At 39.4% G+C, this 15,359-nt stretch overlaps 3 protein-coding genes across 3 annotated transcripts; all 3 read left to right on the forward strand.

Annotated features, from left to right (window-relative positions):
* Positions 1 to 397: 397 nt before the first annotated feature.
* TM35_000101550 (uncharacterized protein) lies at positions 398 to 5,905 on the forward strand (the record flags this gene model as incomplete). Its single annotated transcript, XM_029024646.1, has 1 exon — positions 398 to 5,905. One exon carries the CDS (start codon positions 398 to 400, stop codon positions 5,903 to 5,905), a length of 5,508 nt encoding a protein of 1,835 aa, XP_028883953.1.
* A 730-nt stretch (positions 5,906 to 6,635) lies between these two features.
* Positions 6,636 to 10,826, forward strand: TM35_000101560 (uncharacterized protein; the record flags this gene model as incomplete). The annotated part of the gene is made up of 1 exon (XM_029024647.1): positions 6,636 to 10,826. One exon carries the CDS (start codon positions 6,636 to 6,638, stop codon positions 10,824 to 10,826), a length of 4,191 nt encoding a protein of 1,396 aa, XP_028883954.1.
* An 841-nt stretch (positions 10,827 to 11,667) lies between these two features.
* TM35_000101570 (uncharacterized protein) lies at positions 11,668 to 15,123 on the forward strand (the record flags this gene model as incomplete). The annotated part of the gene is made up of 1 exon (XM_029024648.1): positions 11,668 to 15,123. One exon carries the CDS (start codon positions 11,668 to 11,670, stop codon positions 15,121 to 15,123), a length of 3,456 nt encoding a protein of 1,151 aa, XP_028883955.1.
* Between the last annotated feature and the right edge of the window lie 236 nt (positions 15,124 to 15,359).

The raw sequence follows: 15,359 nt of genomic DNA on the forward strand, positions 1-15,359 counted from the left end.
GATTGGTTGGTTGGTTGTTTATTATTATTATTATTATTATTATTATTCGTCTGATGGTGGTAGTGCCAGAAACTGCAAGGAAGGGAGTGAGTGAGGGGAAGAGGGAGCTGTTGTGATGAATCAGTGCAAAGAAATATATATATATATATATACCCGTCTGTGTTATTATTATTATTATTATTATTATTATTACTATGGTTTATTGTACATAAGCGTGTAAATTCTTGGTTTCATATTATTTTTTCATTCTTCTGTTGTTGTTTTTATTTCTTTCATATGAATTCCTGTATATATAGGTTTTTTTTTAATATATACTTTTTTTTTACTGAATTGCGGTGACTTGTTAACACCGTGATTGCAGTTGTCTTTGTCTCTGTGTCTGTGTGTGTAAGTAAAGATGCTGCGTCGTCGTCTTCACATTGGTGGACTTCCCACAAGTGTGGGGGAGGAATTGCAGGTGTTTTCCTCAACGGCCGTACAGAAACGTTTCTCCTTCAAATATGCCACTAAACTCCAACATGATGAGATGCGACAACCTTTTTACATTCATGAAAAACGTTATGGTATTTTTAGTAACGAACGAAATGTTGGGAAATCACGTCGTGGTTTACCGTTTATTACACCTCTCTATACACGACATATGAATTTGTGGGAAACCGATACAGATGCGAAGAATAATCGTTTCTTTAGGGAATATGTATTTGGTCAACGGGAATTACATCAATTACTTGGTAGACCTCATGGCTTTGAGGCGGCAAACACGGATGGTAGTAATGATCTCTCAGCCTATGAAACCCATACAGATCAACGGTATAAAGGTATACCACGGCCGGCCATTACAAATCTACATTATGAACCTGAATGGTGTCAGACACTTTACCGTGCTGGAGCTCATGGGGCGCAGTTAAGTAATCCACGTAGTCCTCTCACAGAGGAAGTACTTGGACCAGAATTATTAAAGATACGTGATATTAAAAGTTTAGAGCATTGTAAAGCCTGGTTTGCTCGTTTACAGTATCTTATTCAATTACATTATGATGCTGTAGGAGATATTGGAGAATTTAAATCCCGTCATACCCAACACGTACATGAATTCTTCGTTGCTTTTCATGATGCCTTAAGTAGTGTTGATTTCCGTGATACGTATTTATTTGAACAATTCCAATCTGCCCGTCCTGCAGCTCTAGAGGATCTTTTTGGTATTTTTCTTGAGATGGAAGGTAATTATGTAGATCCCGATCACTGTCCACGGTGTAGTCTTCCCTATAGTTCAACCCGTTACTGCGGTGAGGGTGATGCCAACACCCCATTCCGTCGACATCGTGGGCGATGGGCGCCGCATCAACGTTGGGGCCGTGAATGGTTTGCGGTGGTGGCCCGGCGAGCAGAGGCACTTTGGCATCGAGCCACAGAAGATCCATACTTTGGAACTGGACAACATACACAACGACAGGCAGAGGCGTTATTGCGGGTATATGTACGGACTCAACAACGTGGAAAGGCATTGGATTTTATACATGCATTACGAGGAAGTAAAGAGTTTCTTATTGGGGCTATTACGATTACACCAGAGATGCAGAAATCATTAGATCACTTGCTTGATACCACACCACATCCACATCTTCTTACAAACAGTTTTACATTGGAAAGTCAAGCCGCACGTTATACTGGAGAAGTTCAAAAACCTCCCTTCTCTCCACTTCAATTTCGTATTGATATGGAAATGAACAAATATAGACGACAACAAAAGGAAGAGGGAGTTGTACGTGTACCACCCGCACTTTGGCGTTTGGATACCTCCGCTATAGTCCCATATAAAATTGATCCAAAAACAAAACATATTGTAAATTGGCGTGAGGTAAAGGAAGGGATTGAAAAATCTTTTCTCTCTACAGGACTTCCAAAGGAAGCGTATACAGGAAGTGAATGGCGTGAAATATTATACCTTAATAGTGTTATTGCGACTCGTGCAACAAAGGCAGAACAGTTGCAAAAGGAATTAGAGGCAGAGAAAGCTAAAATGAAGACGGAGAATCCAAAAATGAAACCAGACATCAATAATAATAATAATAAAAATAATAGTAATAATAATAATCGTAGCAATAATAAGAATGTTGGGGATAGTAGTGGCAGAAGTAGTATGAATAGTAGTAGCAGTAGTATTGTTTTCCCAGATAAGGATGGTTATCGGGTATTTGACACCACACCTGCCTCCTTACAACCATTTCGTGTTAGTCAATCTGGTGCTCTATTTAAGGCTATTAAACATGTATATCCATCACCTGAAGCGGTACCATATAGTGATCCTATTCATGGTAAACATTTCTTATTAGATACCACACCCGATACATGTCGTCTCTTTGGAGATTTTGAACATGGTGATTGGCTTGCGATTCGTGCAAAAAATGTGGACGGTAATAATAACAATAATGCCGAAACTCAAAAAGAAATGGAAAAAGAAGAAGAAGAAGTAATAGTGGTAGGTGTAACAAAGGAAGGAAGTGATTCCGAGTGGCAGTTGTGTGCTATGTATGTGGATCCAGCACGACAACGCGAACGTGGACTTGTTTTTCTTGGAACGGATTGTGTAGATATTCGTGATCGTTGGGCATCTATTCGTTATGTTTCCGCACCGCATGTAAAGGGGCGAGTTACGATATTAGATTCTCAACGTACCGCACGTGAAGAATTTTTAGGTCAAGTAGTTGGTGTTCGCAATGGAGTTCTCTTTGTTCAGTGGCGTCTTCTTAAAGGAGGTGGAAGTGTGATGGATCGCAGTGTAGCGGAGCCTATTGGGACTGCTGATCAAGTACGAGAGGCTTTTCTTAATATTTCAGAATTGTCTGTGGAATCATTAGAGCATCCACCATCATGGCAGACACCATTTCGAAATGATTTTGCAGAGGAAAGATTAAAAGAATTGAAACAAGCTCCTTTTCAACGGGAAAAGTGGGTTTCGCTTATTCCAGGTAAATATACCCCTAAACGTAAACGATTTGGATATACACAACATACCACATTAGATGATTTTGAGACTAAGGAATATAAAGATCGATTACTTTCTAAACAATTTTTTCATAATCCACAAGCCTTTGAAGTTATACCAGATCGTCGTGATCGGGCCGTACCATTTGGTGGGAAATGGGAATATCAACGTACACAAGGTCTTCCTACAGTAGATCGTAATGAACTTGAAAATGGTTGGAGTGAAGTAGAACCTGTAAGTGATGCTGAAATGCATGTGATTGAGCAAGCATTACGAGATATTAGTGGACGTCGACCAGGAAATTTTATTAAATCTCCTTCCAAGGTAAGTTCTCTACAATTAAATGAAACCTGGTGGAAACCATTTGAGTTTGGATGGGAACAACATAATAAAGAGCAAAAGGCATTATTAGATCCAACAGAACAACGTCTTATTGATAGTGCAGGTCTTCCCTTTGGTGGAAAAATTCCACCGTTTGGGACATCCTCTGGTATTGGTGAACGTATACGTGAGATTGCGGAGGATTACGCAAAAGGATTTGGTCTTGGACCACATGGTCACTCTCCTTCACATGATACAAGTCATTACAATACACTTGGTAGTGAAGATGAACGTGTACGAGATTTGGGTTATAAGAATACATTGGTAAGATTATTTAATGAAAAACTTGGAGATAAAGATATTCATCAATGGGCATTAGAACAGTGTTCTAATGGGGAAGCGGATGTTCGACAATTATTACTTTCACTTCATGAATGGCGAGAACGTGGTCGTCCACCATCACTTCTCTTATCACAGGTGTTATCAAAATACTTGGAAGAAGAAATTACAACCTTTAATACTGGTATTCCTGAAAATGTACCAAAGTTATCCCTTCAAACCGTAGATGGGACATTATCACCTATTGGAAGTGGTGGAGAACGAAGTGGAACGATATGGGCAGATGTAGATCCTACAGCATATGCTCTTCAAAATGCTACTCAACGTGGTCATAGTGGATCGGATGAACCATTTATTCTTAAACTTTTAAAACGAGCTCGATTACATTCTTCTGGTGCTAATTTTACAGATGTGCAGTATAATTCTTATCTTGAAAATACAGTTGTGAGTGAATTTCAACTAGGTCTTGCTGCATTAGTTGGTAAAGGTATTTCACCAAGTCTTCTTGCGCAAAAGACAGGACAATTACATAGAGGATCATCACGGTGGAGTGGAAATGTTATTCCTTTTGTAAAAAGTCGTGAACTTGCTGGATTATTAGGACGAATGGGAGTAACATCAGAGAATATCTCACTTGTTATTCGTGGTCTTGCCAATTGTCCTGAACAAGAATCTGTTGGAGATGACTTTGCAGTTCCCGCTTCTCTCATTCTTAGTTGGGGAGGACCTGGTACTGGTACTAGTACGAATAGTGGTAATGGAAATGCAGGAGATCGAAAGAATAACGCCGTACAGTCACGAAATGAACAACAGCGTAAAGGTTCAATGGCTCTCTCTAGTGCTATACGGCAATTAGGACAACAACGATCTTCTCATGGTAGTAATAATAATAGGAATCGTCAAGGTGATGATAAAATGGTGGTACATGTTCTTGAAGATCTCGCTTTACGTAATGATGGACTTGTTATGGATATTCAATATGCTATTCGAGAAAATAAACGAAATCCAACATTACGACATGAATTTTTTGCTACCTTAATGCCTGTATTTGCTGGAAATCATGAAAAAGTATCACAATTATATGATGATTATTGTGAAGGAAAATATGTACCAAATATTTCAGTTGGGATAGAAGCTTTTATTGCCTTTTTACACAATATTACCCAACATCCAGATGTTTATCCTGGTAGTAGATACTTTGAAGTGGATTCCACAACAGATGGTCCACAGGCTGGACAATATACAGCATTAAAGTTATTAGATCCTCTTGAAGGTCCATTTCTTTTTGATAATATAAAGGCTGAACATATTGAAACTGTTGAACGTTTTAAGAAACATGGTATTCTTGCAGGTCCAACACGAGCCCCTGCAACTGGATTTATTATTGCCAATTCCAAGTCTTTAAATTACTTTACACGACGTCCAGAAGAAGTAGTGTATGTTACTACAGATGCTGATCAAGGATTATGTCGAGCACTAGAAAAGTCTGCACATTATAAGGTTATAGCTGCTAACCCAGCATTACAGTTTCTCTTAAATGCTAAAAATGGAGCTGGTATTGTAGCTACATTTAATCGATTCTTCTACAGAACTATGCCAATGCTTAGCTTTTATCAAAAGGTATTAAAGCATTATTCTAATATTGTACAACCATTACGAGAAGAAGCACAGAATAGTGCGAGAGGTTTAGCACGCGCGATGGAAAGTGAACGTTCCGCCGCTATTGAGGAATTCCGTCGAAATAGTGAACGATATTGGCGGAATATTCTGGATGGCCGCAGTGCTGAACAGTCTTTGACTGGAAATAATAGAGGAAGTAGTACTAATAGTAGTAATAGTAGTAATACTAATATTTCTTCTTCTTCGGCTTCTGCTGCTTCTGCTGCTGCTGCTGCTGCTGCTGGAACTGCAGGTGGACGTGATCTTCACAAGACCCTTGGTGGTAGTGGAGCCGGCGGTGACTACAGGAGAGGTGGTCAGAGACAACAATACAGACAACAACAAAGAGGAGGAGAAGGCCAAGAACAACAACAACAAAGACAACAACAAGGTGATGGTAAACAACAACAACAAGGAAGAAGTGAAGGGGATCGTGGTGGTGTTCGTACGGTGTTTGGATCTCGTCAAGGCGGTTCACGGGGTATGACCGATTTACTCTCAAAGTTAAATACACCGAAGAGTGGTTCAAAGGGTCAAACAATGAAGGGTCCGGCAAAATCTTCCAATGATAAGAATCGTGGAGGACAAGGTGGGAAATAAAATAAAAATAGCGTTAACTCGCTGTGTGTGAGTGTGAGTGTTTGTGGTTTCTCTCAATGTGATGGAGAGAGGATTATTGCGTTTGGTGTTTTTGTACATACATTATATTTATATATATAATATATTATTGTGTTGGTTTTACTCACATTAGGAAGAATTGATGGAAAAAAGAAAAATGATATGGAAGGTGTGGGTGAAGTTATATGCACTCATTTAAGAAGAAGAAGAATGTAAACTTCTTTTTTTTTTCCTTGACTCTGTTAAATATAATCCTCTTTTTTTCTTTTTCTTTTTCTTCTTGTTCTTTTTATATATATTAAAAAGGAAACCGTAACAAGCGTGTTTCTTTATTTATTTATTTATTTATTTATTTATTTACAGAGAAAAAGGAAGAGACCATAAATTCGTATAAGTAACAGCTATACATATATTTTTTTAGGAATATTCATCTATTTCAAGGCATATTCATTTACGTGCAGGTATCTACCACACATAGTCAAAGAAGAAGAGGAGGAAGTATCTTGAATAAGTAAAACTGTGGAAGTTGACAGTGCCTGTGAAGATAAAAGGAGGAAGAGAAAAAGGGAGTGAGTGAGTGAGTGAGTAAGTTTGCATAAACAGTAAAGAAAAAAAAAAAAAAAGAAAAGGAGGTTTGAATAGTTAGAAAGGTAGAACGTTTTTTTCTCCTACAATTAAAAAAAGAAAAAAGAAAAAAAAAAAAACAGAAAAAATGATTTCCTTTTCGTTTAGTTTCTCCACCTGCAACCATAATAATAATAACAGTAATAATAATAATAATAGTAGTAGTAGTAGATCTACGAAAGAAAGTAGTTTAATCAATGATAGTCCCTCTCGTCCACAGGGAACAGGGTCTCTCGCCCGCATACAAGAACGTCCTTCTGTAGATGAAGTATGGCCAGAAGTAGAGGCGTATCTCATGCATGCCGCTCATGTTATCCGTACAGGCAATGCAGAGATGAAGGAACGTTTGCAGAATGTTAGAACTCGTATGAGTTGGTATGCGGTGATTTACTCTACATGTAGTGGTAATCCAAAGAGTGCACTTGAGATGTATCGTCGTTTGGTACTCTTTTTAATAAATGATTTGGAGGTTAATGTACTTCGTCCATTTTTACGCAAAGACTTTCATTTACATTCCTCTTCTTCAACTTCTTCTTCTTCATCTTCTTCATCATCTGGAAGTATTTGTCAGCAATTTGTTTTACAATATAAACTGTTTATGAACTTCCGTCGGGTGGTACTCTCTTGTTTTGGTTATCTTGATCAATACTATACAACCAAGTTCTCTCTTGATGAGGTGACGGTGTTGTGTGTAAAGGTATTCTACGTGGTGGTGTATAAACCTATTCGAGAAATGTTAGTAGAGGGAATGCTGGCCGTAGCCCATCAAGCACGAGTGGCTTATCAAAATAATCATTTCATTTCCTCACCGGCAAGTGTGGAGGTGCAAAAAACACTTGCCGCTATTACAGAGATTGTGAGTACTGTAAAGAAATACTCCACCGCACGGGATATAAATATACGAAGAGGTGCTGGAACTGCAACTAGTAATAATGGAATGGAAATAGGAATAGGAGGAACTGCTGGTGTTGGTAGTAGTAGTGGTAGTGGAAAGAATACGCTCTATCGTATTATTGCGGAAGTGGAGAAATTGCAGAAGTCACTTGGAATAAATGGAAAAACTAAGAAATATACAAGGGATGTATCACCTCTCTCCGTCTTTGCAAGTGGTGATAGTAATCATAATAGTAATAATAGTAATAGTAGTGGTAGTGGTAGTGATAGTAACAATGGTTCTCCAACACGAGAAAAAGAGGCAGTGGATTTTACTTCATTAGATAATATTCGTATTTTGCGTGAAAAACTAGAGAACCGCACTATTGCGGATGTTATTACAGGCCAGCTGATCATAGGTAGTAGTAGTAATAATAGCAATAGTAGTAGTGGTAATAGTAATAGTTTTAATTATCCTCCTTTCACTACTATGAGTGCTAATCATAATACGCATAATAATCATAATAATACTACTGCTACTATTATTGGTAATAATAATTATTATAATTATAATAGTAATAGTAGTAGTGGTAGTGGTCGTGGACGTGGATCCAATGCAAAATCTGGAGTGGATTTAGCTCAAGTCGTTATTGTAAATGCCATTCATCCATTATATCTTCTTATCTTTGCAGACTTTGGGATTCCGTATATATTAGCAGCAGAGGCCTATTATCGTGATCAGCGAACCTTACATCTCGCCCAACCTTCAAAACGTTGGCATTACATGTCGTGGGTACAGGAATGTTTTGAATTTGAACATTATATGGTACGAGATGTTATGTCAACAAACTTCCATGCGGTATTGCGTGAACAACTTCAATATATATTATTAGTAGAAGTGCATAGACTTGTGATATTAGATGAGAACTTTGGTTTTCGAGCACAGTTAGATACATGGAGTGGACGAAATGGAGGAATTGTGTCTATGGACACAGTTCAGTATACTTCTACCACTCCTACAAATACTCTAAACTCTACAGATACTGTAGTTTCTACTAATAATACTACTACTATTCCAACAGTAATGAGTATACCAAGTTCTTCTTCTGTGAAATCATGGGAACAACTCTCAGATGATGAACTTTTACGAAATATGCATACCTTCGTTATGGCTTTTATTAATACGCAGGATGAATCCTCTTGGGAGTTACTTGCTAGTGAATTTGCTAGTAAGATAATAACAGAAACAGCTGGGTTTTTTGATAATTATATGACCCTTAAAGAAGCAATACCGAAAGAAAAACAACGATCCTCTCCTTCTACTACTACTACTACTACTACTGCTGCTGCTGCTGAGTCCACTCATTCCATTCATTTGGATGTTAATGCTCTTAATAACATGAGATCCACATTAACGACTACTCCTGTTAAACAACAACAACAACAGCAGCAGCAGCGTAGTAGTAGTAATAATATGATTAATAATAATAATGAAAATAATAATAATAATAATAATAATAGAGATACTACTACAGTTGTTCATATGAGAAGAAGAACAGGAGACCCCGCAGCAGCAGCATCAGTATCATCATCATCATCATCCACACAAGATCCAGCTATGGGATTAATTGTTAAACTTGTAGAGGCGACGATAAAATATAGTAATCTCCTTCGAAAACAATTTGATAATTATTTACCATTGCAATCCGCAATGCGGGATGCTTTTCATGAAATTATAAATCCAGAGCAATGGGGTCAACTTGGTGGACGTGTGTCCTTACGTGGTTCCGCCGCTGTTGCGACATCTGAACTTCCAAGTGTTTTACTTAATCACGATGCCGCAAAGAAGACAGTTGCGGTGTTAAATAAATTATCCACTCTGCGTGGAGATGAGGAGATCCCAACCGCACAGTTTCTTGCCAATTACTGTGATTATCTCTGTAGACGTGAAATGAATAATGGGGATGTGGAGAGTCAAGATGTAATAGCACGAATGGATGCTGTAGCTTATCTTGTTAGTCTTATTGATGATAAAGATATCTTTCTTGAACATTATAAACTTCAATTGGCTCATCGTCTTCTTCTTTTACATTCACCAATGGTATCCTCTTTATCAAGATTGGAAACAGGAATGGGCAGTACAGGTTTATCCACTCATCTTAACATGGATGGAGAACGTTTACTACTTCGTAAATTACAACAAGTACTTGGACGCACCTTAACGTATAGTTTAGAGGCGATGTTGAGGGATTATGAATCCACATTAAATGGTGGGGATTTATTTCATAGAATAGTGGAGGAAAAAGAATTATTATTACCAGCAGACATACAAGTACGGGTTCTCACTGCTGTTCATTGGCCTACATACCGTGTAATCCCTCTTATTCCATGTACTTCCTTAGCTGTTGGAATGGAAGCATATACAGAATTTTATAAAAACTTACATCCATCCCGTTCTTTACATTGGATTCATACATTGGGTTCCGCTACTCTACATGCGGTGTTTCCACGTGGGACAAAAGAGATAGTGGCTAATACAATGCAATCGCATATTCTTATTTTAGTGAGTAATGCCTATAATGCTGGAAGGAGTCTTGATAAGGTTAAAAAAGAAGAAGATCCTGTTCTTCCTTCTACCACTACTTCTACTACTACTACTACTACTATTACTACTATTCCAAGTAGTAGTAAGGATGAGAGTATGGGTATTATGGAAGATAAAGATAATAATACTAATGATAATGATTGCAGTGTGGATAAAATGATCAACACGCCTCGACGTTCTATTTCCGGTCAAGATATCGCCACTGCAATGGGAATGGATTTCAAGAGTATTCGTGTACATCTCGCTCCTCTTGTACATCATAAGGTCTATAATTTACTCACTCGGGTAAAACCATCAAATCGAATGGATTCTACTACTACTACTACCACTACTACTACTACTAATACTACTACTAATACTATTCCTTTTTCCTCTACTTCTTTCCATATTTCTGTTGGAATGGATGTACCGTTATCTCCAGAGGATGAATTCACGCTTAACGTTGATTACATGCATAAACTTCGCAAATTTAAACTTCCTGTAGCGCGTGTGTTTCCAGTTCATACAGCAGGTGGAAAAGGACGTGCTTGTGGAGATGATGACAATAATGACGGTACCTCTTCTCTCTCTTCAGCTATTGAAGATACACGTAGATTACAGATTGATGCCGCCATTATTCGTATTATGAAGAGTCGACGTTCATTACGATATTATGAGTTATTCGATGCGACGGTTCAACAATTATCGAAACTCTTCACTCCTCGTGCACGGTCTGTGAAGACACAAGTGGAAGATCTCGTTGGACGCGGATTTATTCAGCGAAATGAGACAGATGCCACCGTCTTTGAATATATTGCGTGAATATATATATATATATATATATATGCTATCTGTATATATGCTATCTGTGTATTAAATGTAAACTGTCATTATCTATTTATGGGTGTTGTGAAATGAGAAAAAGGAAATAGGGATGAATACGGATGCATAAAGGTGGTTAGAGTCTATTAGACTCTCTTTTGTTTCTTGTTGTTTTTTGTTTTTGTTTTTGTTTTATCAGGAAGTGTACGTGTTATTATGTGTTTGCATCAGAAATGAAAGACAAAACCTTCATATTGATTCCGTTTATCTGCATGTGTTTACACATATTTACATTTATAGTTATGTTTGAATGTGCGTGCGTTTGATTTCTTTTTTTTTTTTTGTTTTTGTTTGTTTGTTTTTTTTTTTTGCTTTTTTACCTTTTCTTTTTTATTATGTGCTGTCCCTTCTCAGATCCCTTCTGTCGAGGTTTCCACAACAAGTGTTGTTTTGTTTGTTTGTTTGTTTTTACTGTGTTTCTTCAGCGAATGAATACAACTATACACCATATATATATATATATATTCTTTTCTTTGAATGTGTATTTTGCATTATTTTTCTATTCTTCTCTTGTAGCTGCTTCTGATCTCTAATAAGATCCATCTGTGGCGAACATATATATATATATATATATATATATATAGAGAGAGAGAGAGAGAACAGAAAAAAAAAAAAGAAAAAATGCACCCTCTAATGGGAAACTGAATGGAGTGTAATTCTGTACAATTATTCTTTTTACTTTTACCAAAAGAATTATTATTCTCTCTTTTTTTTTTGTTTTTTGGGGGGTTCTTTCAACAGCAGCATTAGTAGTGGGAAGAGAGAGAGAGAGAGAGATAAGATGCAGGGAATTCGACGGCTGGTGGTATTTCACACTCATTCTTTCTCATGTGTGGCGTACCGTTGTTTTACTATGAGAAGTGGTATACTATTGAACTCTTATCAAACCTTATCATCATCATCATCGTATTCCAGCAGCAGTAGTGGTGTTGGTGGTACTGTTGTAACTGAGACGATTGCACCTGAAATGGTGACCATAGAAATTCTCCCTGCCGAGGAGGAACACCATCATGATAGCCATCGTAGTAACATTAATAGTAATAGTAGTGTTAGTGCTACCGAGGCGGATGATGTAGATATGCATGATAGTGGTAATAGTCATCCTCATCATCATTATCATCATCCTTCTAGTAGGAGTAGTCACAGTAGTAACAGTGGTGGGATGCCGTCTCCCTTGTCTGGTGCGTACTGTGATGTGACTTGTATTGATCCCTTTGCGAAGAGCCGCGTGGTGAATTACGTCCGCCGCACGAGTGGTGAAAGTGAAGGTGCCGCTGTCTTTGAAGTGACCGAGGAAAGACTAGAAGATGTCCATCACCCCAACACGGCAATGGAGAGAGAAGCGGAAAAGGAGTTCACGGTGGTTTATCGGGCCCGCTGTCGCCTGCGGCTGCCGGCCCCGCACGACTCGTACGTGGCGGAGGGCCTCGCGGCGAGTCGGCGGGATGCGGAACTTCTCGCGGCGATGCATGCGGAGCGGGTGTGCGACGCCCTCGCGGTGCCGCTCTTCCGACTGCCGGCGATGCAGCGACGACACGCGGCGGCCGCCCGGCGTGCGGGACGATATGCGCCGATGCCCGGCGATCCCGTGCGGCCGGAGAACACGCCCGTCCCACCGCCCTTTCGCATGCTCCCCACCCAACACACCACTCCTATGAATAGTAATAGTAATAGTGGAAGGAATGCCGATCATAGTGATAGGAATAGTGGTAGTGGAGAGAGAGAAGGAGCAGCAGCGGCGGGGGTGGTGGGAGTCTTTGCGACGAAGATTGCGGAGGCGGAGATTGTTGGAGAGCGGCATATAAGTGGAAAGACTGTAGGGCGGTTGGAATCGGTAGGAACAGCCGCATCAGGAGTGAGATCCCATACCGCAAATCCAGAAAATACGACTACTACTACTACGAGTACGAGTACGACGAAGACAACTTTTGTTTCTGATGCTTCCTCATCTTCTTCTTATGATAATAATAATAATAATAATAATAATAATAATAATAATAATAATAACAATGATAATGCCGCAGCTGCAGTAGAGGGGAATGAGGCAGCAACGTATCACACTACCGTCCACTATCCATGGCTTTCTTTCAGTTCCTATGGAAGTAGTGGAGGTACGGCAGGATTAGGATCCACAACAACCACAACAACAACAACGGGTACTACTACTAGTACTATGAGTAATGCTGGTGTGGTAAACTTTGATCCAACAGAGGGAGGAATGTGGCAAATGGTGAATACCGCCTCCACACGATGTTCACCATCGCCGGATGCACTTGTGCTTCCATGTGTGTATGAGGCAGCAGCGTATGAACGCATGAAGGATCACTTTCTACAGCAGGGAATTGCTCTAAAGGATCGTATAGCCGTTTCCCACGTGGCTGTACCAGGTCATTCAGCGCGAATGTATATAGTGGAAATTCGTCTCTATGATGCTGTAGTGGCACGTGGAAAGGCACAAACCCGTGAATGTGCTGAACATCTTGCCGCTATGCATGCGGAATTGTTATTAGATGCTCTTGCACGTCCATTGTTTCCTAACAATATGGAACGGCAGGCAAAACACGCAGTGGCAACAGAACGATTTGGTCGATGGGCTCCAAATCCTCTCACACAAGAGACTCAACACCCACGTCCACATGATCCTCTTCCACTCCCATTAAAACAACAAGTAGGGGGTGATGAAGTGTGGCTTGATCCTCAGATGCTGCGTCGTTGTAATAACTATAACTATCAACGTAGCATTAGTGAACGAATTATTGCCGCACATAATGAAGTAAACAATTATTGTGGTGATTATATTGAGGCTAACCCAGATCCACAACTTCTTCAGGAGGCACGACAAGCGTTAGTAGTATGGCAACGTGAAATTGCACGTAATCCACATCCTGATCTTTTTGTTATTACTCGCATGGGAGAACAGTATCGTGCCAGTACATTACTTCCAGTACCACGGGTATTTGGAGTGCGTGGAGGAAATGCGGTAGGAAAGACGATGGAACAGGCAATGGATCTATGTGCATTACATGCCGTGGATACATTGTGTGCGTTGGGTATACCTCTCTATGCAGATCCCAAGAAGCAGGAACAATTTGTGCGACAGCGACAACAACTTGGTCTGGTGACAAATGATCTTATGAAGGATGTACAGTGGGGAAAAGGACTTGTGGCTATTCCAGCTCCTTCTTTAGCGGCAGGAACAACAAATCATATAAACAATCCCACTTCTTCTTCTTCTTCTTCTTCCTCTTCCTCTACTGCTGCTGCTGCTGCTGTGGGAGGAGGACTGGTGGGTGGAGAAGAAAAGAAAAAACGTCCACCTTATCTTCCTGGGTATATAGTGGAAGGTAACCAACCACGTCCATTACCACACATACGTGATACCGTACGAATACTGCAGTTACGTATTCCAGATGATTTCACAGTATGTGGTGAGAACCTCAGTGATGAGGCGATTATTGAAAATGGTAATGAAGCGAAGGTATGCGTGCAGAATTACCTTCGACATCATTTACCCAAGAATGTTAATGTAAACGCATCTGTATATATTACTGGGTATGGTAGGCAAGTGAGTGTACATAACATTGCGTACCTACCACTTGTGTTGCCCAAGAAGAGTAAACATATCCCTAATGATACGTTAACTGAAAAGGGGAAGAAAAAGAAAAAGGCAAAAGACACTACTACTACTACTACTACTACTACGGTAGACAATTTACAAAAAACTGTCGAAAAGAAAGAAACGGATACAGTTTCATCTACAGGAGTAGAAGAAACTCCTGATATGACGTCATTATCATCATTATCATCATCACAGAATACAGCTACCACTGAGAAGGTCGATGAGGATGTAGTGAAGGAAACAGAGCGTCTGTTGGCTGTGGGGATATCATTAAAGAAGAAGGATGCGGAACGTGCCTGTTATCTTCATGCAGTAGATATACTCCGCATGTTTGATCAGGATGTTTTGACAAATTATCGTGCAGGACTTCCACGCCGCAAGCAACGAGAACAACAACCACCACCACAACAATCGACTACACAATCTTCTTCTGCATCTATTTCACCAACACCAAACAACACAGCAAGTGATTTATCCACCACTAATAATGAGAACCAGCAGTCCCCAAATCTACCGAAACCATATATGCATAAAATCATGAAAAATTTTATGGAAAGTGGTCGACATTATACAGCGCCAAAGAAACGCCCCTCACCTAGTCCTTATTCACCGTTTTGAGGAAATGAGCGTCTCTTTGTACTTTCCATCTCTCTATCTTTTTTTCTTTTTTTTCGATACGAGGGTTTAAGAGGGAAAAAAAAAGAAAAGAAGAGAAATCTATTTTTGCCTTTAGAAGGCATTTGTTTATTCACATATTAAAGTCACACCTACTATTACTCACAAAGAAAGAAAAAGTGAAGTATCAGTAACAAAAAAAAAGGGTAAAGGACCTCAAATGTATCGATAGATACTAC

The sequence above is a fragment of the Trypanosoma theileri genome, assembly GCF_002087225.1.
Source record: "Trypanosoma theileri isolate Edinburgh chromosome Unknown TM35_Tth_10_V1, whole genome shotgun sequence".
Taxonomy (NCBI): Eukaryota; Euglenozoa; class Kinetoplastea; order Trypanosomatida; family Trypanosomatidae; genus Trypanosoma; species Trypanosoma theileri.